Source organism: Miscanthus floridulus, chromosome 15, assembly GCF_019320115.1.
Source record: "Miscanthus floridulus cultivar M001 chromosome 15, ASM1932011v1, whole genome shotgun sequence".
NCBI classification, from domain to species: domain Eukaryota; kingdom Viridiplantae; phylum Streptophyta; class Magnoliopsida; order Poales; family Poaceae; genus Miscanthus; species Miscanthus floridulus.
This window is the reverse complement of record NC_089594.1, coordinates 43361385-43384070: the sequence shown is the minus strand read 5'-3', so window position 1 is coordinate 43384070 and position 22686 is coordinate 43361385. Positions and strand designations below refer to the sequence as shown.

The window sequence follows — 22686 nt, the reverse complement described above, 5'->3', positions numbered from 1 at the left end:
AGTTTTGAAAGTGAAAATATCAAATTCATAGACTGAGTGAGGCTGACTTTATGAATGGCTATCTAAGATATAGAAAAGCAAGGGCTGCAATGGGTCCAAGCTCTTTATGAAGCACACATTTCGTTTGTTCTTTTTTTTCACCTTTTTGCTTTATTTGTGTACTATAAAGTAGAATGAAATTTGTATTTAATTTTTTTTTGCGTATTGCAACAATGGGTTCTGTCAGTCAGCTGCACCCAAAACCAACGAACATACATACATAACAATGAACATATAGCAAAAAGTCTCGAGTGCATAATCACATGTACAAGGAACAAATACTAAACTGCATTGAAATCATGTAATCAGCATTACATAAAAAATGACGCAAAGCAAAGGATAGGTACAACAAGTAACAGCTAGCACCTACAAAATGCGTGCTGCAACTTCGGCCCCATCGAACGTTTTATTCAGATACTACTATAATGGCTAGTGGACACTTCATCAGTTGTCAGCTGCCGGTGGGATGTGCGGCGGGTCAGGCTTTGGTTTTGGCTCAGGCTCTGGATTTGGTTTTGGTTCAGGCTTAGGCTCCGGCTTCGGTTTAGGCTCAGGCTCTGGTTTCGGTTTAGGCTCCGGCTTCGGTTCGGGCTTTGGCTCTGGTTTGGGTTTTGGTTCAGGCTTGGGCTCAGGGTTCGGTTCAGGCTTAGGCTTCGGTTTTGGTTCAGGCTTTGGCTCTGGTTTGGGTTTCGGTTCAGGCTTGGGCTCTGGTTTGGGTTTTGGTTCAGTCTTGGGCTCGGGCTTCGGTTCAGGCTTTGGTTTAGGCTCTGGCTTTGGTTCGGGCTTAGGCTCCGGCTTTGGTTCGGGCTTTGGCTCTGGTTTGGGTTTTGGTTCAGGCTTGGGCTCAGGCTTCGGTTCAGGCTTAGGCTCCGGTTTCGGTTCAGGCTTTGGCTCTGGTTTGGGTTTTGGTTCAGGCTTCGGTTTAGGCTCTGGCTTTGGTTCGGGCTTAGGCTCCGGCTTTGGTTCGGGCTTTGGCTCTGGTTTGGGTTTTGGTTCAGGCTTGGGCTCGGGCTTCGGTTCAGGCTTAGGCTCCGGTTTCGGTTCAGGCTTTGGCTCTGGTTTGGGTTTTGGTTCAGGCTTGGGCTCAGACTTCGGTTTAGGCTTTGGCAGTGGTTTGGGTTTTGGTTCCGGCTTAGGCTCAGGCTTAGGCTTTGGTTTGGGCAGTGGTTCTGGCTTGGGCTCAGGTTTAGGCTCTGGTTCGGGTTTTGGTTCCGGTTTGGGCTCAGGCTTAGGCTCTGGTTTCGGTTCGGGTTTTGGTTCCGGCATAGGCTCAGGCTTAGGCTCTGGTTTCGGCCGTGGTTCGGGTTTTGGTTCCGGCTTGGGCTCAGGCTTAGGCTTGGGTTTTGGCAACGGTTCGGGTCTTGGTTCCGGCTTGGGCTCAGGTTTTGGTTTCGGTTTGGGCTCAGGCTTAGGCTCTGGTTTCGGCACTGGTTCAGGTTTTGGTTCTGGTTTGGGCTCAGGCTTCTCCGGCTTGGGCACCGGTTCTGGTTTGGGCTTTGGCTCTGGTTTGGGCGTGGGCTTAGGGTGTGGCTCAGGTTGAGGTTCAGGTTTTGGCAAAGGCTCAGGTTTAGGCTCTGGACGTGGCGTGGGCTCCGGTTTAGGTTCAGGTTTGGGTTCTGGCTGGGGCAGGGGCAGGGGCTGCGGCTGAGGTTCCGGCTTAGGTTCAGGCTTGGGTTGTGGCTCCGGCTGCGGCAGCTCGGCGGCAGCACGTCCGCCATGCTTGCGTGCGAAACGGGCGCCGTGGCCAAGCCCGATGCCTGCAGCCGCCGCGTCGTCGAAGAAAGCGGTGGCAGCGGCCACTGCTCCCAGAAGCACGGCGAGGAGAAGGCAGCACGAAGAGAGGCGACGCGTCGCCGCCATGGCTGCTGCTAGCTCTCTGCTCTGTGTTGCTCTCTGCCTCTCTCTCTCTCTCTCTTTCTCTACAGCAGTTGTTGGTAGTGCCCGAGCGAGTAGTCTCTGTTGTGTGTGTGTGGATGACGGGGTGTGGTTATTGGTCGGATTTATAGCGCGCGAGAGCCAAGCAGCTTCGGACGCGTGGATCGCTGTCTGCCCAGCTAACTAGCTGCTTTACACCGTCTTAAAAAAAAATGGCTGTTTTACTTCTATTCAACGGGTAGGTAGCAGCTAAGCATGTGTTTATTGCTATTCAACGGATAGCAGTAGCACGTATCTTTCACTTTTAGTTTCTCACAGACTCTTCCATCCATTTCGAAATGTTCCAACACATATACGCTGCTGCCTGACAGGTAGGTTTGTTAACTTTTGATGATACACGGGACGGGTAGCAGGTAGTATTTAGCTTGTGTTTGACGACGCATGCTGCCGCTGTTGACCAAATGACCAGCGAGCGAGCTATGTACTGGAGTATGTGTATGAAGATTCATCCCCTGCAGGCCAGTCACAGTTGTTATTATCTGTGTACATCATGCTTTGACAGGCAGCAAAGATATTTTGTGTGGACGATGGATGACCAGGCTAGCAATTGTCATCTGCATCTGTCGCGCTGCTGCTGCATGCACATGGTCCTGGATGGAGCTCAGATCATCATCCTATAGCTAGCTAGTCCTATATGGGCAGCTGCTAGGTGTGCCATGCATGCATGTCTGGCGGACATCATGCATGCATGGCTGGCGGGCACTCGGCTCGTGAAGCTCAGATCAGGATCGCCAAAGGGAGAGGACAGACGATGGCACTGTGAGACACATGATCGATGATATGCATGGTTGCATTGCAGGCCGGTACGGTGCAGCACATCAGACTGTGTGTTGCGGCTGTGCTGGCCGGAGAAGATGAGAGTGACGACGCTAAGATGCGTACCGCGCGCCGTACGAACGTCGTAGAGCTTTTGATTTCCTGCGTGACCGACACGGCAGTGTCCACATCTTCCGCCTGTTCGGCTGGGGCTGAAATGATCATATAGGATCGTAGATTATTACTGCTGATTAGTTTAGTGTGAAAGAAAAATTATATTTTAACTAAAAATTTATGATCATTTATGAACAGACCGCTTGCTTTGCCTGCAGGTCCAGGGTGATGGAGTCCAGATTCATTGACGAACGGTCTGGGACGGAGGTGTCGGTTCGGCGGTGTATGGCTGTGCAAGCACAGTCGGGGATGAACGGATACATGATGGACAGTGTGGTGGCGACCCGACCGTGTTGAGGCGTCAGGCTCAGTCAGCAGCTAGCGAACGCGCCGTGGCGGGGTCGGAGTCGGAGGCGTACGGTACGGCATGCCGGAGCAGTGCACTCGTCCCTTGTTCCAACGGCGATGTCCTTTTCTGCTTGGATGTTTCCTCATCCTCTCCTGCTACCGACCCGACATTGTTGACACTGACGTCCCAACCACTGGCCTTGTGCCCGTGCTAACATGCATCCACAATTTCCAGTACCAATCTCTCGTACCAAGCTAATATCTCGTCTCTTTAAGAGACACTGTTGTGCATTTACTCTTAGCCTCTTAGGTTGTCCCTTATTAATGCTGCGCATTTTTTGTTTTCCAGATAAAAACGAAGCTTCTACTTGCACACTACTCTCTTATGTTTTTTTTACGGGGTCAGTACTCTTTTTTTTAGGCAAAGTCAAGAGCTTTATTCATTATACGCGGGAATACTGCCTTTGGTCGCCACCCCCCTCAACCAATCTGTAGGGTGATCTGTCCAGTTTCGCATACTAGAGGAAACAAAGAGCATACACGCACAGCAGTGAGCTACTTTATTTGCATTGCGTCTTGCTTCACAAGATAAATTTGAAAACAAACAAAGGACCTATTTAGCTCTTGAACTTCAAGCGAAGACGTACAATTGGAGAGTTGCCACCCGTTTTTGCTCTTGAAATACGATTTCAGTTCTTGAGAAGTTAAATAAATTTAAGTTTGATTAAATATATATAAAAAAAAATATAAAGGCAAATTTTATCCGTTAACATCATTCAATCACAAAATTAGCCAATACACACCGCTAAACAGATTATTTACCCAGTATCGTCATTATAAAATGGTGATTCTTTGTCAGGGGCAAAACCATCTATTCATTGTCCTTTCTCTCTCTCCCAACGGTTGAGATGAATGTTTTAATATGTTCGGTGTGCGGAGTCAAAGAATCACAATATTATAACGGTAGTATGGCACTAGGCAAATTATCGGATTAGTGGTGTGTATCGACTAATTTCACGATTGAACGGTGACCATGAGCAAAATTTATCAAACTATCCACTACTAGAAAAAGTATTTGTAGCGTGTTGGTATTTCTTAGTGCAATCACCAGGTGTGAAGGTTTTAAGTTCATCCTAGGCAATGACGTCAGAAATGTCTGTTGGTATTTCTTAGCACCATCACTAAGATTAAGTTAACCTTAGCGACGCCACCAAGAAACATCAACTACGATAGTTCTTAACGGTTACAGAAAATATCCACAAGCGCACGGATCTATCGTTGTAGCATTTCACCCGGAAGTATTCAGGGTATCATTATTTATATTTTCTCAAAGGAGGGCAAGGAATAAGAGTCTTGCATGAGTATGAACAAGATTACATGCTTGCACTAGTAAACCAATAGTTCATGACAGGGGTAAAAATGGTATTTCAAGGATAGGGGATATACATCTGGGCCAACCTCAAGGATAAAAGAAAAACAAAGAATAAAAGAATGTTCCTATGTGGAGCCAGCATGTTCTAATATAGCCGTGCAAAGAACAGTTAATGATCATACAAGTTATATGACTAGAGTTAGAACTAAGTTTAAGATGGACAGAGAGATCTCTGGAACTGGTCTGCTAGCGCATGGGAGACTTTAAGACTCCTACACAGTACCTGAATGTGGGGGATTACAAGGGATGGACAGGGCTGTCACCACCTGCCGCCTACCCCTCAACCGGGGGGCACTGTTATATCCGAAGGTTTCCATGCACCTGAGCACCACGCCCGTGTACAAGGAAACTACCCATATCCCCCTAGGACTCCGACCCTATGGATCGACAAGCAGGAATATGGGTAAACCCGAAGGAACGACGAACCATCACCTCATCCCTAGCTCTACTTCTACTCATACAAGTCATATGAATGGTTAAGCATAAAGTTGAACATGTTAAGATCATAACACACAAACTATATGCTAGTTCATATATCATGATTGTAACAAGATAACTATACTCTAGTTCATATGCACTACTATACTGAAGGTATGAGAGCATGACTTTGGAAGAAATTCTCTTTGTATTCATACCAAGCTTTCTCTCTTTTCTTCTAAGGAGCCAAGCCCTCCTTGATAGCTCTTGCTAGCTCTAAACTACTACTAAGAACTAAAGATTACAAGTAGAGAGGTGAGGTGTGTAGCTCACATGTTGTGTGTTGAAGAGAAGCACTACCCCCTTATTTATACTACCTAGAGGTCAATTTAGGGAAAGATAAATTAGGAAACTAGCCTAAACCGACCCCAGGTGTCATCAATGCACCGCTTGTGCAAGGTGGGGCCAGGAGGAGGTGGGGACGGTGTGCCCGCACCTGGGCTGGCTCTCCTCGCCATCGCCTTCGCGCTGTGGGCTGGTGGCTAGGCCTGGCCCCTTCCATGTTAGAGCTCGCCCCAAATTCTTCATTGGAGTGGGCCTTTGCTTGGTTCTTTGACGTAGGATCTACATTATGCTTTCTGAATTGCACATTTTGCTTTTGTTTTTCACTTGTATTCAAATGTGTGCCATGCAAAACATGTTTCGTCCAATACAAGTGGAACTAGATTAATAGTAAATGCATGTGCTAAAAGTTTGTTTATTTTTTCCATTTTGGATAGTAATTGGCGGTTGAATTTGATCATTAGTGACCACCAACAAATCCCCCAAGCTTAACCTTTGCTCGTCCCGAGCAAATAGCTAAGTACTTGGTTGTTGATTAGGAGTTGCTACTATGCCGGATATATTTTATAAGTGACATGTCAATAACAAAGTATTCTTCCACAATTTAAATAAGTTGGCATTTTTATCCACCCTTTACCTTGATCTCTATGGGGTGTATAGCTTTTCCAAGTTCTTGGGTGGTTGCAAGATAGAACGGTTATAACAGAATCACCAATCATTCATTCTTTGATTAACCATCTATCCGGAGGTTTTATTAATTTTTGCAAAGAAATGTAAGTTCCTCAAATGATTCTCTTGATCGCTCAATGTGTATGAAACCTCACCATGGCATTTGGTATTTTGCCTTCTTTTTCATATCCTACCACTAGAGGCTTTTGAGTGGAGTTTTAGGTAGGCATGAAATTGAGGCATACTTGCATCACATATTTTGCTAAGTCAAAAACTGGACCTCAAGGAGATGCAAGTCATACACTTTGATCAAGATGTGCAAGTGTGTGGAATTTTTATAACTTCATAATTCTAAATATTTTTGTACTCCTTTGAATCATGAATCTCTATTTTTGAATGAATGCATTTTATTTGAAAGTATGGGCTATCTTTCTTTCTTTCTTTCTTTTTCCTTTCTTTTCTTCATGCTCTTTGGCATGCATTTTTTTCTCTCATGCCTTTGGCATGGGCATTTTCTTTTCTCTCTCTTCTTTTCTCTCTTTTTTAGCATTGCCCATACTATTCTTTTTGGCACGTGAAAGTTTTGAGAGAGAGACACATGATAAAGTGAATGGAGTAATTATTCGGTGGACGGAAAAAACATGTTTTTGTGTAACTCTCAGTGTAAGAGTCAGTAATTTATTTATGGATGTACATGCGTCTTGATCATGGGTGCACGACGAGAATATCAACAAGGGTCATAATAATTTGACAAAGCTCAATATAATAACAAGTAGCATATGTCTAAGGTTTTGAATTTGAATCATATCAAATGGCCTTGCTAGGTATTCATAATCATTGAGGAATTTTTGAATTTTAGCATTTTTGAAGATGAAATCTCCAGATGTCAAGTCTCTCTTAGAACAAAGTTATAGTAAATTTTATTTGTACCATGTCATAACTCGAAACAACTTAAAAAAAGAGCATGCATTTGCAACCTATAGGTTTTCAAGTTTTTAGGATCAGACATTTTTAAGCCAACAAACTTAAATCTTGGGGAATACTAAGTTACAACCTAGACACAGATGAATTATAGGCTGAGCAACTATTCATCATTTCAACATAGGAGAAACTAAACAATCCTTAAACACATATGAGAGTGGAATTCATTTTTTTGGTATTTTATAATATTTTATTTTTTTGGTTTTTTTAATTTTTTAGATTTTTTAAATGCTAATAAATAAATAAATACAAAAAATAAATGCAAAAATTAGGAATGTGAAAAGATACAAGGTACCTCTATGGGGGTCCTTCCCCAAGCGAGCTCAAGGCCTATGGTCCGCGATGGCTTGCTTGGTGATGACTCCGTGGGACATTATTTATTTCAAAATTTTATTTTATTCAACTCATCCATGTCTATACTTAGTAGTTTTAATTTCATCAATGTAGGCTAAACAACCTAAGCACCATGCTTAATTTGAAAAGTCTATGAAAGTATAATCGATCACTAACCATACTTCAAACCAAAACATACTTGTATGGATCAAGGTTAGTTTTATTCTAGATATATGAAGGGTGAACTAATTGTTTTTATTTTTAGCATAATTTTAAAGCATAGTCTATAGTTTTATTATATAATAATTCTAGGCAACTTTTATTTAGTAAACTATAAAGGGTAACCACCGATTTACCTTCGGCAAGGGCTCACTGTTTTAAAGTCCAATGAATAGGACTCTTCTCCTTCACTTTTCACTTGATGAAGGTACGTCCGTGCCTGGAGAAGTACGCTGTACCCTTTTCACCTGCCATACCTGCTTAACACTTTTTCGTGGTTGTTTCTTGGGTTGTTTGTTTTTAGTGTATTTATACATATCAAATCCATTGAATGGACATCTCATTGTTTGTCTACGAATGTGAAAGCTAACATGCCCTGATCCCACGTGTAAAACTGTATTTGTAGTGTTAAGAAATGGTCTCCCTAGGAGGAGGGGAACTTCCTTGTTGTGGCCCATGTATAGAATTATGAAGTCCGTAGGGATCTATGTGTCTCGAATTTTCACCAGGACATCCTTGGCTAATCCCTCCGGTTTTTATGAAGATTGATCTACCATCTGTAGCCGAAAGTGTGCGCTGGACAAAGGTCCACCCAAAATCTTATCATATATTACCTTGGATATGACATTGATGCTTGCTCCAAGGCCGCAGAAGGCATTATGGAAGACATGCGGGCCAATTGAGCATGTGATTATCGGGCGCCCAAGATCTTCTTTCTTAGCGATGAAGGGTGGATCTACAAGATAATCATGGTTTTCCCAATATAGAGGCTTACCGAACCTCTTTGAGACCATTTTAACATATTCAAGAGGAGTTTCGGGTTGCCCCAGAATCTTTACTGAATCAGAAATAGGTAGAGCGGCAACAATTTGAGCTATTTGAGTTTCAATCATTTTATTAAAGCTCAACTGATTTTTGACAGAGGAGGATAAATTTTGAAGTTTTGAATTTATATTCTCAATTATTTTATCATTATACATAAGATTTTTAGTGATATTTTCATTAATTTTAGCTTGACCTAGCACTAGGTCCTTCAAGGTAGGTTGATTTGAATTGAAATTTGAGTTAAACTTTGAATTACCTCCTTGTGGGTAGGATTGCTTGTTCCACCCATTATTGTTACCTTGTTGGAACCCGTTGTTGATGTATGATGCTTCTTCATGGGTCTCGGGGCAGTTATTCCTCGAGTGTCTAACTTCTCCATAGACTTCGCAAGTCATTTGCGAGTCCGTGGTCTGAATGGTGGCCTTCATAGCTTCCTTCTCGTGGGCCCTTTTGTTCAGTCTTGATAGTAACAAATATATTTTTGCGGCAAGCATATCCGCCTCCTTCACGATATGCCTACCTTTTTGTTGTTTTTGTTCCTCCCCCAGCTTTGATTGGCCACCATCTTTTTTATGAGAGCCGTGGCTCCATCGATAGTGAGGGAGAGGAACGCTCCTCAAGTAGCGGCATCCACGTGCCCCTTCGACATGGGTGTAATCCCCTCATAAAAGTTCTAGAGCACGAGCCAGTTGTAACAGAACCGTCCAATTTATAAGAGCACAAGTATAATGGCAGCCCACAAACGGTCGCACTATCATACTTGAGCTCATATAAACCTGGTAGGCCGTCAAGTACCTCGAAGGGTCTCGATTCATCACCAAAATACAACCAAGATTGTACATGATTCAACATACATGCCATATGTTACATAGAGTTCACAAATACATTGCCATACATCCTCGTCCATAGCGGGACAGAAGCAATTCTTACAATAGCCATGAAAGACTGTGTTACCTACAATAAGTGGGAAATAAACCCTGAGTACAAGAAGGTACCCAGCTAGACTTACCCATCATAAACCAAAAATAAAGTGACTCCAAGGATCATACAAGGCTTTATAAGTGGAGCTAGCTTGGTAATATTTTGCATAAAAAGCCACTAATTCAGCTATAAATTTTATAATTTGGTCATCAAGTTAATTAAAGCGATTCATCTATAGATTAGCAACTAACCTATGCCAAACATATGGTATATCATTTAGTAGCATAACAATAGTATCATAGCTGGTGTAATAATTCCATGTTTAGCATAACCATCATATTCCATAATCCAGTTACTACGATGTTGGAGCTAGTCAAGTTTCTCACTATCCGGGAGAGATAACGATTTGAATCGGTTGCAACCAGCTGGGCAGTATTCCTAACACAAACCCAGGTCTACCAACCATGGTAGCCTTAGGTTAGCTTTGGTATAACTCAGGTACACATTTCACGGGTTTGATCAGCGCTGCACAATTAGGGACTCTATCGGTTGCTAGGACGATCAGAACTACCCTACCCTTGGGCTCATGTTCAGTAGTTCTATGCATCAAGTGTTTTCAATCAACTCTTATAACCTAATGCATCAAACATAAAGGACTCAAGTGATATTTTATAAAACATAGGAGGCTTATAATGCTTTGGGGCTTGCCTTTTAGGAACAAAGTGGGTCGATGGTCAGGGCGCTCTAGAAGTTCGTCAGTGGCTAGCTCCTCTTGTTTGGGAGCTATGGTTTGGAGTGTCCCTTGATTGTCCTCCGCCTCTTCTTTGAATTCCGGTAGAGTTACTCCTTTGGGCGATCCTATATGCTTAAGCCTAAAATAAGATACAAGAATGCACAGGTAATGATATGGATGATATGATATGATGCATAACATAAATGTCCTTAACAATAAGGTATTAGGGTGATAACAATATTAACTTTCTTTTACTGAGTAGGTGCATATCTCTTCTCTAGTAATTAAACAAACACCTATTTAAACCTTTTCTAGGCTGCAAGACAGCAGCCACTTGTTTTGACCATAACGGGAGTTATACAAATCCAAACACTATGATCTTGGACTTTCTAGAAAGATTATAAAATTTTATACAACTTTCTTTTAATCATCTTAAGGTGATTCAGTAGCTATATAGGTAAAAAATTCAATCTTTTAGATCTGTTCAGAGGACAAGTAAATCTAACAGAAGATTTCTAACAGCTATAACTCTTAAACCATTAGGCCTATGACTATGAAATTTTAGTACACGCAAGATGAGTAAGTTATCTACAACTTTGTTATTAACAAATTTCACAGGAAAGGTCACTATCATCACGAATTTGTGAACCCAACAGAAACTACTCATGCAGCCATTTAGTTGAATTATAAAGCAATAATTAACTAGCTGCCTATAACCAATTACTTCTAAGCCCAACTAATAACATCAATAGATCGTATGCATCACAAGCACCATAGAAAACATCCTGGTTAAGCCCAACTAATTTATTTATGTGCATTTATTAATTTCCTTATATAATAGGGTGATTTAGTGGATAAATATTTCCGGTGCATAATAAATCTTGAGAAAATTATAGTAGGTTACATATGATCCCAATAATCTACTGTACAAATGTCATGCCATTTGGATAAGTATAGTCACCTCTACAAAAATGACAAGTTGCATAGGCTTATTTTAGCAAAAAATAATGTAGCCTAGTGAAAAGTGTCAAACAATAGATTTCGTATTTTTCTTACTTTCATCCTAGCACAATAACACTATGTAAAATTTTTCATGATCACAAGTTATGTATTTTTACTCCATTTATTTTCACTACAAACTAGCAATTAATCAAGGTTAAATAGGAAGACCATATTTCCTGTATGCCTACTATAGGTTTAGTATTTTTTCTAGCTAGAGCATGTCAACACAAGACTAACAAAAATGGAATCATGTTTTTAGCACCTCCCTAACTCAAGTTATGCATTTTACAAGATAAAGGCCATTTTAAAAGCACTTAACCAAAATTTAATTCACATAGAAAACTACTTCAAACAACAAGTTTCATATTTTTATCCAGTATCACCTAACTCAATAAAGAAAAAAACAAACAAAACCCTAAATGCTATGTACACCCGACACAACACACCTAGGCATTGACAGCTAGGCCCCGTGGGTCCACAGGACCCACACATCAGTGAGACAGAGGTAGGGCACGACGTTTGACCAGCGAGAACTCGCCGATGGTGAGGTCTCCAGTGAAACCACCACCACCACCATCGTGCTCCCCCTCGTCAACCCGCATCTAGTGGTGTAGGTGGTTGAGCCGATTATGGTGATTAGACACGGTGGCGGTGAGCATGGCAGTGCGGTGGAGGTACGCGGTGGTGCCATTACCGTTCTTGGAAATGCTAAGCTCTCCCAAGCTCAGTTAAGGCTTTAGGGTGACCTACTTGATGACTTAGGGCTAGGGTTATGGCTTAGCAAAGCCCCCGGTGAGCTCGGCCATGTGCATGGCGGCATGACAACGAGAGCATGGAGGCGCGGTGCATGCCATTTCGGTGAGCCTGCAGTCAGTGACTGGTCTCCATCTTTGGGGTAGGCACTAGGGTTCATTATGGCTCAGAAACAAACAAAGGAGGGGGAAGGTGTGGTCTTGCAAGGGCCGGCTGTGATGAGCTTGAGCTCGTGGACATGGCTGGCACGCTCGGTGCATTAGCACGTTCCTGCGCGATGGTGGAGGTAGCGGTTAAACCGGCTACAACATGATCTATTGGGACCTAAGACAACAACGGACTAGGGAGAAAGAGGTAGGAGGAGCAGTGGATAAGGCTAGCCATGACAAGCTCTGAGCTCAGCAATGCTCCGTGGCCATGGCGGTGATGGTGACGTGAAATGCTGCTTTACCTAGGCTCGAACAGTGGCAGTGGTGGGTCAGGGAGGTAGAGGAGATGACGGTGCAGCAGTGGGTGAGATGGATTGGCTGGTGGTGCGGCAAGAACAGTGCATGAGCATGGCGGTGGTGCGGAGGTGGCAACAGCGGAATGGCTCGGTGATGGTGAGGGCAAGAGTGAGAGAGGCAGGGCGAGAGAGTGGGAATGGGAGAGAGTAGCAGCCGCGCCTCCCTTTACTCCATCTGCTGGCCATTCTGACCGGGCCAACATCAGTGAGCGGCCACCAGACGGCGCACGTGGCCTAGCCACGGTCGGCCACAACGCACTTGGATGGCTGATTCAAATTGGCTGTCCGACTGACTAACAGTGCCACTTTGCACCTCTATAACTCCTAATCTAGTTTGAGTTAGCAAAAAGTCCATTAATAGAAATTATAGAGCTATAAGAGATCTACAACTTTGCTTTAGAAAGTTTTGTCTAATTCGTGATGGTTTTCAAACTACAGACCTACAAAATAGAGCACATGGAAACTAAAATCAGGTTTAGACAAAAACTTCTAAGTCTAGAAACAACATCCAGATTGAAACTTAGGAGCTCTATTTGACCCACTTAAGCACTGATTCAGCTCATGACCCTTAAACAAAGTTTGTTCCACATGACATGAACTACGATTTTTATTTAGGTCACACAGCCATGCAAGCTCTCTAAGCTACTTTTCATCTTTGGTCAAACTAGCATCATGAAAAATGCATTTCAATGTAAACCAACACTTATAAGCAAATTTGGGCTAGGTCATGAATACAAACATTGTTCCATTTACCATCCTAGATATGCATAAGGTGTTTTTGTGACCTCACAACCATCTCTTGCATTGGTCACCCATGATCACAAGCATATGTAAGTATATAAGCAACATCACATGTGATAAAGAGAAGGTGAATGACATGAAACTTCATATGCTCATGCTCATGAATGCTTCGATGATGCTTGTGCTCATGAAATGCAAGTGCCAAATGCATGCTTAACACTAGGGTGTTACAACCCCTCCCCCTTATAGAAATCTCATCCCAAGATTTGAAAGACCTACCATTTTTCATAAAAGGCAGGATAAACCTCACGTAGATAATCTTCTCATTCCCATGTGGCATCTTGTTCACTATGGTTATTCCATACCACCTTGTAGAACTTAATGACTTTGCTCTAGGTTACTCTTTCCATTTCTTCCAGCACTCTGATTGGTTTCTCTTCATAAGTCAAATATGATTGGAGCTTAATATTGGTGGGTTCAATGGCTTCATCAGGTACATAGACATTTTCTCAGCTAAGAGACATGAAAGACATTGAAAATAGTACTCATCTCTAGGGGAAGTTGCAACCTGTAGGCAACATTTCCCTTTCATTCAATAATCTGATACGGACCTACATATCTTGGTGCAAGCTTCCTTTTTACTCCAAATCTCTACACACCCTTTATTGGTGAAACTTTTAAGTACACATAATCTCCCACTTCAAAGGTTAGTGGTCTTCTTCTTTTATTAGCATAACTCTTTTGTCAAGCTTGGGCTGCTTCAATGTGTTGTTGGATTATACACACTTGTTCTTCAGCTTCTTTGGCAAAATCAATACCATAGTACCTCCTTTCTTCAGGCTCAACCGAGTTCAAAGGAGTTATACATTTTCGGCCATAAAGTGCTTCAAAAGGAGCCATCTTGATACTCTCTTGATAACTATTCTTGTACGAGAATTCCGTGAGAGGTAACCACTTCTCCCATGATCCCTTGGAGGATATAATACAAGCTCTCAACATATCTTCCAAGATCTAATTCACTCGCTCGATCTGCCTAGAGGTTTGTGGATGTATGCTAAACTTCTGATTAGTTTAGCTCCTAAGGCATTGTGCAAGTGTTCCCAAAAGAGAGCTATAAAATGTGGTCCCCAATCTGATATTATGGTCCTTGGTACCCTAAGTAGCCTCATGACCTAAGAAACATATAGCTCAGTGTACTTCCCAGCATGATACTTTGTGTTAACCGGTACAAAATGTGCCAACTTGGTGAAGCGATCTATAATGACCCATATAGAATTGTGACCTTGTTGTGTCTACGGGAGGCCTGTAATAAAGTTCATACTTATTTCCTCTCATTTCTAGCCTGGAATGGACAACGACTGGAGCGGTCCACCAAATTTTAGATGATCTGCCTTCACTCGGCTACAGACATCACACCTAGCAACATATGCGGTGATCTCTTTCTTCATCTTTGTCCAAAAATGGTTTTTCAAATCTTGATACATTTTGCTACTACCCGGATGGATAGACAACTTGGATGAATGAGCTTCATCTAAAATTTGATTTCTAAGTTCATGGTCTTTCGGTACCACAAGTCGGTCCTTGAATCATAGCACACCTCTTTTATCTAACCTAAAATGTTTGGTTTCCTGTTCCTTCATCATTCTCTTGATGTGAAACACACCTACATCTGTCTTCTGTAGTTCGATGATCTTGCTCTCAAGTGAGCAACTGACAATGATGTTGTGTAGCACAATAGGATGAAATAGATTAAACCTATCTTCCAACAAGGCTTCTAATGTGTTACAATGAGATTTTCAACTAAGTGCATCTGCTACAACATTAGCTTTTCCCGGATGATAGTGCACTTCCAAATTATTTTCCTTAATCAGCTCTAACCATCTATGCTGTCTCATGTTTAGTTTAGGTTGAATGAAGATGTATTTGAGACTTTTGTGATCAGTGTATATGTGACATACATTTTCCAACAAATAATGTCTCCATATCTTCAATCCCTGGACAACTATGGCAAGCTCTAAATCATGGGTAGGATAGTTGACTTCATGCCTGCTCAACTGTCGAGAAGCATATGCAATAACTTGACCTTCTTGCATAAGCACACACCCTAAACCTGTACCAGATGCATCATGGAACACATCGAAAGGCTTTTCAATGTCAGGTTGTGCCAGAACAGGAGCAGTGGTTAGCAAGGTTCGCAATGTGTGAAAAGCAGCCTCACACTCTAGAGTCCAATTAAACTTTTCATCCTTCTAAAGTAATCTGGTCATGGGCTTAGCTATCTTAGAAAAATCAAGAATGAAATGACGATAATAGCCTGCTAGCCCTAGAAAACTATGAACTTCATGAATCGAAGTTGGGGCCTTCCAATCCATGACCTCTTGTACTTTAGATGGGTCTATAGAGATTCCATCTTTAGATAATATATCACCCAAGAAAGGTACTATCTTTAGCAAGAATTCACACTTGCTAAACTTTGCATACAATTTATACTCTCTTAGCCTAGACAAGACAACTCTCAGATGCCCTGCATGATCTGCCTCATTCTCGGAGTAAATCAGGATATCATCGATAAACACGACCATGAACTTGTCAAGCTCGGGCATGAATATTGAATTCATCAAATATATGATGTAGGCAGGAGCATTTGTCAGTCCAAAAGACATAACCAAGTACTCATATAGGCCATACCTAGCGGAGAAAGCTATTTTAGGTACATCTTTTGGCCTAATCTTAAGCTAGTGGTAGCCTGATCTCAAATTGATCTTAGAGAATACCTTTGCTCTTGCCAATTAATCAAACAAAATATCAATATGAGGCAAAGGGTACTTGTTCTTTATGGTTACTGCATTGAGCGGCCTATAGTCCACACACATCCACAAGGATTTGTCCTTCCTCTTCACAAATAAAGCTAGACAACCCTAGGGAGATGAACTTGGTCAAATGAGACCTTTGTCCAAAAGTTCTTGAAGCTAAATTTTAAATTCGACTAACTCATTGGGTGGCATCCTATAGGGTCTTCTTGAGATAGGTGTTGTACCTGGCACTAACTCAATCTTAAATTCCACATCCCTATCTGGCGGCAAACCAGGCAATTCATCTAGGAATACATCAGAGAACTTACAAACTACTAGAATATCATAGAGAGTAGTGGTTTGGATGGCGCAAGACAAGTTTTGAAGATCAAAACTTCTGGGAAGTGGCACTAGGAAAGCACTACCCCCCTTTGGTTCTCTCAACCTAATTGTTCTAGTGGTAGTGTCAATGAGAACACCATGACCACTCATCCAATTCATACCCAATATCACATCTATGGCTAATCCTGGCAATACTATGAGATCCATAGTATTCTCCCTCTCTTGTATGGAGATGAGCACATCTTTTACTATTTGGTTTGTAGAGATAGTAGCCCCAGTTGAACTTATAATATAACCACCCTTGTCTACAAACACTATCTTCTGAGCATGCTTAAATGCAAATGTCTAACTCATAAATGAATGTGAAGCTCTGGAATGAAATAAAACAATTGTGGGGTGTTTGATTACAAGGAACATACCAGCGGTCATGACTGAAAGCATCTAGGCCCCTTGTTGGGTTTTAGTGATTAATGACAATACAAGATTACTATGACTAACGTGTGTTTTGCAGAGGCAATTAAGTTAGGTCATGGTAATGGACATCAGTTGGGCAATCAAGGTGGTCATGCCGCTATGATGGAAATTGTTTCGGTTTTCAAAGGATGGATGACAAGGTTAAGGATGACTAGTTCTAAGTGTCGATTGGAGTTGGAGTGACACTTAGAGTAGTTTAGGACTTTGTTTTTCCTTTGGCCATACTATTAAGGGGGTATGAACGGGTAGCTTGACCTAGATGAGTCTAGTGAGTTAGGTGTGGTGCACACTTGTTAAAACTAGCACTAGGTAGCTCCACAACAACCCTATGATCCTATGGAGCAAACTTCATTCACATATGTTCGAGAGTTGGAAGTGAATGGAGGGTCAAATACTGATCGAACGCTGGCTTCAGTGTGACCGGATGCTGGCCACAGGGTCCGGTCAGTGCATTTGATCAAGGTGATTGCATTCGGTGCGATCGGACGCTGGAGTGGTCAAGTGACCGGACGCTGAGAGGCAGCATCCGGTCGACTCTAGTAAGGTTCCAGAGAAGGAAATCTACGACTGGACGCGTCCGGTCAATACTGATCGGACCTAGAGGATCCAGCGTCCAGTCGAGTACAGTAAGCATCCAGTGAGAGTTTAATGCGACCAGACGCGTCTGGTCAGTGGTGATTGGACCCTGACAGCGTTCGATCAACACTTAAACACTGGTATGCGGGTTGAACTGACAAGAGCGTCCGGTCAACATGACCGGAGCGTCTGGTCACCCCACAGAGGCACATAACGGTTCGTTTTTTAGGCTGCCTTATAAATAGAAGCTCCACTCGTGTGTGGAGTCACTTTTGCTCATTCCAATAGCTGAGAAACATGTTTGTGAGTGCCAAGAAGAGCAAGGTCCTAGTGAGGTGATTGAGATTCATGAATCCAAGAGAGTAGCCTCATTAGTGAATCAAGAGTAGCAAAATGTGCATCCACCATTCTCATTAGGCTTTGAGTGATCAAGTGAGAGTTCATGCTTGTTACTCTTGGTGATCGCCATCACCTAGACGTCTTGGTGGTGATTGGGAGCTTGGTGATCACCCAGCGGAGCTTGTGGGTGACCCAACTCAAGTTGTGAGCGGTTTTGGGTGATTCACCGCGATGGAGTGTCGAAGAATAAACCCATAGAGAGCACTTGATCCTTGCGCGGATCAAGGGGGAGCTACACCCTTGCTCTGGTGCTCCAACGAGGACTAGTGGGGAGTGGCGACTCTCCGATACCTCAGCAAAACATCGCCACGTTCCTCTCTCTCTATTTACTTTGAGCATTTACTTTGAGCAATTCAATACTTATCTTTACATTCATAGAATTGCCATGCTAGAGTAAGTTTGGAACATAGGTTGCAAGTCCATTGTGCGTTAAATTAATAGAAACACTTTTCTAGGCACAAGGGGTTAATTGGGCTAACCGTAGGATTTAATTATTGCAAGAAAATTTAGAATTAGCCCAATTCACCCCTCCTCTTGGGCATCTTGATCCTTTCAATTGGTATTGGAGCCTCATGCTCATGTTTTTAAGCTTAACCACTTAGAGCAAGATGTCTCACAGGGATGGACCTCCTCCTATCTTTGAGGGAGATGACTTTCCATATTGGAAAATCCGCATGGAGGCATACTTAGAAGCTCTAGATGTTGGTATTCTTAGAGCCGCCTCACAAGGCTTCCCAAAACCTCGGGATGCTACTAACTTACAAGGCGATGAGGTTAATTATGAAAAGTGGAATGCAAAGGCTCGAAACACCATCTTTAGAGGCCTTTGCAAAGATGTGTTCAACCGTGTAAGGAACCATAAAGATGCCCATGCACTATGGTCGGACGTTTGTGCGCTCCATGAGGGAACCAAGAGTGAGCGTGAGGAACACTATCATCTTGTGATTAAAAAGCTAAATTCATTTGAGATGCTTCCCAAAGAATGTGCTAATGAGATGTACTCACATTTAAATGTTCTTGTAGAGGAAGTCAATGGGCTTGGACTTACTCAAATGTCACCATCCGATGTTGTGAGAAAGATCTTGAGTGTCCTCCCCATTGATAAATATGGGCACATTTTGACCGTGCTACACCAAGGTGATCTTTCCACTGCTACACCGACACAAATCTTGAGAAAGATCAATGCTCATGAGATGTACATGCACATCACGCCACAAGATGGCTCATCCTCTACCAAGAAGAAAGAGAAGGACTTAGCATTCAAAGCTAGCCAAGATAAGGGCAAAGCAAAACTTGAGTATGAAAGCTCAAGTGATGAAGAAGATGAAGATGAAAATCTTGCTCTCATGGTGAAGAAAGCCACCAAGATGCTAAAAAAGCTAAACAAGAGTGGCATCAAGTTTGACGGCAAGAAGAAGAAGTTCTTCACAAGCTCTAGAAGAAAGCAAATCTCTGAAATGGATTGCTTCAATTGTGGTGAACTTGGTCATCTAGCTCATCAATGCCCCAAGCCCAAGAAAGACAAGTTCAAGAACAAGAACAAGGGCAAGAAAGATGACTCAAGTAATGAAGATAAAGATAAGAAGAAGAAGAACAAGCCATACAAGAAGAGAGATGGCAAAAAGAGGGACTTCCATAAGAAGAAGAGTGGAAAGGCCTACATTATCGGTGATTGGCTTATGGACATTGATTCATCTAGTGGATCATCCAATGATGATAGTGACAATGAGAAGGTAGCCACCATTGCTATTGATCTTCCATCTTCACCGCCACCGTCGCCATCATCCTCTACACACCTATGCCTTATGGCCAAGGGTGAATGCAAGGTAACTAATAATGATGATAGTAGTGATGTTGAGCAAGCTAGTGATGATGATAGCGATAGCGATGATGATGATTCACCTTCATATGATGATCTTGTCAGAATACTAAGAAAATACACTAAGATCATTAGAAAGAGTAGAGCTAAAAATGAAAAGCTGGATGCTAAAAATGATTCGCTCTTAGCTAAATGTGATATATTGGAAAAGGCTAATGTTGAGCTTAGAGAAACAAATGATGCTATATCATCCAAACTCAAGGAGCTAAAATCTTCTAAGAAAGAGCTTAAAGATAAACATGATAAACTTGAGTGGGTGGACAATGAGCTCATCACTAGCCACAACAAGCTAAAAGATGAATATATAACTCTAAAGATCAATTATGATACTCTTGTTATTTCTCAAGAAGTTATGATGATTTGATTGATGAGAGCATTGAGCAAGGATCTAGTGGCAAAGGCAAGAAAGTGGTTGAGTGCAATGACTATGATGAATATGTCAAGCTCAAGAATACAAATGAAAAGCTCATGAAAATCTTGAAGAGATAAAAAGCCACAACACCATTGTATTAGAAACTCTTGGTCATGACAAAGAGTTGATCCTTGAGAATGAGAAGCTCAAAGAAGAAAACAAGAAGCTCAATGAAGAGAAGAAAGATGATGCTCTAAAGGAAGAAAATAAGAAGCTCAAGTTGAAGAAAGAGCATCTCAAGATTGGGTTGAGCAAGTTTGCTAGAGGCAAGCACCTTCAAAGTGAGCTACTCCTGAACACCGTCATGAAGATGGATGGAAGTGGCATTGGATATGTGGCAAGTGTAGAGAAGAAGAAGGCTCAAGTTCAACAACAACAATCAAAGCCAAAGCCAAAGCTAAAGAGATGTTTTGAGTGTGGACAAGATGGCCATTTTACTCATGAGTGCCAAACACCACCGCCACAACCCTTGCCCAAGCATGCTAGACCCTTTGCCTTCAATGCTCACTACATGCTTAGAAAGGATTCTAGTGGAAAGATGAAAGTCATGTTCTTAGGACCCCCTAACAAGAATAGGCCTAAGAAGATTTGGGTGGCTAAGTCACTTGTTGAGAAGGTGAAGGTCCCTCAACAAGTTTGGATTCCTAAAGCTTGAATCTCTTATGTGTAGGTGAACTACAAGACCGGTGGAAGTTATTGGGTTATTGATAGTGGTTGCACTCAACATATGACCGGTGATCCTTGTATGTTCACCTCACTAGATGAAGAGGTAGATGGATAAGAAAAAATAACATTTGGAGATAACTCAAAGGGCAAGGTTAAAGGATTGGGCAAAGTGGCAATATCAAATGATCATTCCATCTCCAATGTGCTCTATGTTGCTTTATTGAGCTTCAACTTGCTATCCGTTGGACAATTGTATGATCTTGGCATCCAATGCTTGTTCACCGAGAAGGAGGTTGTTGTATCCAAGGTAGATGATAATCAAGTGATATTCAATGGATTTAGATACAACAACTTATATCTAGTGTACTTTACCTCTGAAGATGCAAATTTGAAGACTTGCCTATTCACCAAAACAACACTTGGGTGGCTATGGCATAGAAGACTTGCTCATGTTGGGATGAGCTCACTCAATAAGCTTATGAAGAATGATTTGGTGAGAGGGTTGAAGGATATGAAGTTTGAAAAGGACAAGCTTTGTAGTGCATGTCAAGCCGGCAAGCAAGTTGCAAATACTCATCCAACCAAAGCTTTCATGTCAACCACAAGAGTGCTAGAACTCCTACACATGAATTTATTTGGACCAACAACATACAAGAGTTTGGGAGGGAATCTCTATTGTCTTGTGATTGTTGATGACTATTCAAGGTATACATGGGTATTCTTCCTTCATGACAAATCCGAAGTTGCATCTTGCTTCAAGAAGTTTGCCAAGAGAGCTCAAAATGAATTTGAAGTGAAGCTCAAGAAGATAAGAAGTGACAATGGAAAAGAATTTGACAATACAAACATTGAAGCTTATTGTGATGAAGTTGGGATCAAGCATGAAGTCTCCGCAACTTATACTCCTCCACAAAATGATGTAGTTGAGAGGAAGAACCGGACTTTGATCACTCTTGCAAGGACAATGCTAGATGAGTACAACACCTCCAAAGCTCTATGGGCGGAAGCAATCAACACCGCATGCTATGCATCAAACCGCCTATTCCTTCAAAAGTTCCTTGGTAAGACACCTTATGAGTTGCTCAATGGGAAGAAGCCAGACGTCTCCTTCTTTAGGGTGTTTGGTTGCAAATGCTACATCTACAAGAAGCGACAACACCTAGGGAAGTTCCAAAGACATTGTGATATTGGTTTTCTTGTTGGTTACTCATCAAAGTCTAAAGCATATAGAGTATTTAATCATGCTACCGGCTTGGTTGAAGAAACATATGATGTGGAATTTGATGAATCTAACGGCTCCCAAGGAGCACATGAGAATCTTGATGATGTAGGTGATGAACCATTGAGGGAGGCTATAAAGAACATTTCGGTTGGAGACATCAAGCCTAAAGATGATGAAGATGATGTACAAGTGATAAATCCACCCTCTTCATCAAATGTACCATAAGATGGTGAAAAAAATGGGAGAGTAGAAAATGAAGACACTCATGTCTCCCATGAGCAAACGGTGGTACAAGCACAAGATGTTGATGCTCTGCAACCTCCTCCTCAAGTGGTCAATAGAAGAAATACACCTCTCCTATAAGATCATCCACAAAATCTCATCATACGGAGTCCATCAAAGGGTGTAATGACTCAATCTCAAAAACTTACTTCATTTATTGCTCATCACTCTTTTGTCTCTTGCTATGAGCCTACCAACGTAGAAGAAGCTCTTAAAGACCCGGATTGGATAAATGCCATGCATGAAGAGTTGAACAACTTCACTTGCAACGATGTTTGGACTCTTGAAGAGCGACCAAAAGGTGCAAGAGTCATTGGAACAAAGTGGGTGTTCCGCAACAAGCAAGATGATCAAGGTATTGTTGTGTGGAACAAGGCAAGACTAGTTGCAAAGGGGTTCTCCCAAGTTGAAGGTTTGGATTTTGGAGAGACCTTTGCACCGGTTGCAAGATTAGAAGCCATCCGTATCCTACTTGCATATGCATCACATCATGAAATGAAACTATATCAAATGGACATGAAAAGTGCATTTTTAAACGGCTTTATTAATGAACTAGTCTATGTTGATCAACCTCCCA

General features: G+C 42.1%; 1 protein-coding gene across 1 annotated transcript; it reads right to left on the bottom strand.

The window, feature by feature from the left end:
• Window positions 1–305: 305 nt before the first annotated feature.
• LOC136507905 (uncharacterized) lies at window positions 306–2011 on the bottom strand. The gene has a single exon (XM_066502500.1). It carries the CDS (start codon window positions 1897–1899, stop codon window positions 484–486), a length of 1416 nt encoding a protein of 471 aa, XP_066358597.1. The 5' UTR covers window positions 1900–2011; the 3' UTR covers window positions 306–483.
• Between the last annotated feature and the right edge of the window lie 20675 nt (window positions 2012–22686).

Excerpts from the sequence above, each read along its gene's own strand:
- LOC136507905 (XM_066502500.1), bottom strand. The coding sequence starts at position 1,899 with ATGGCGGCGACGCGTCGCCTCTCTTCGTGCTGCCTTCTCCTCGCCGTG.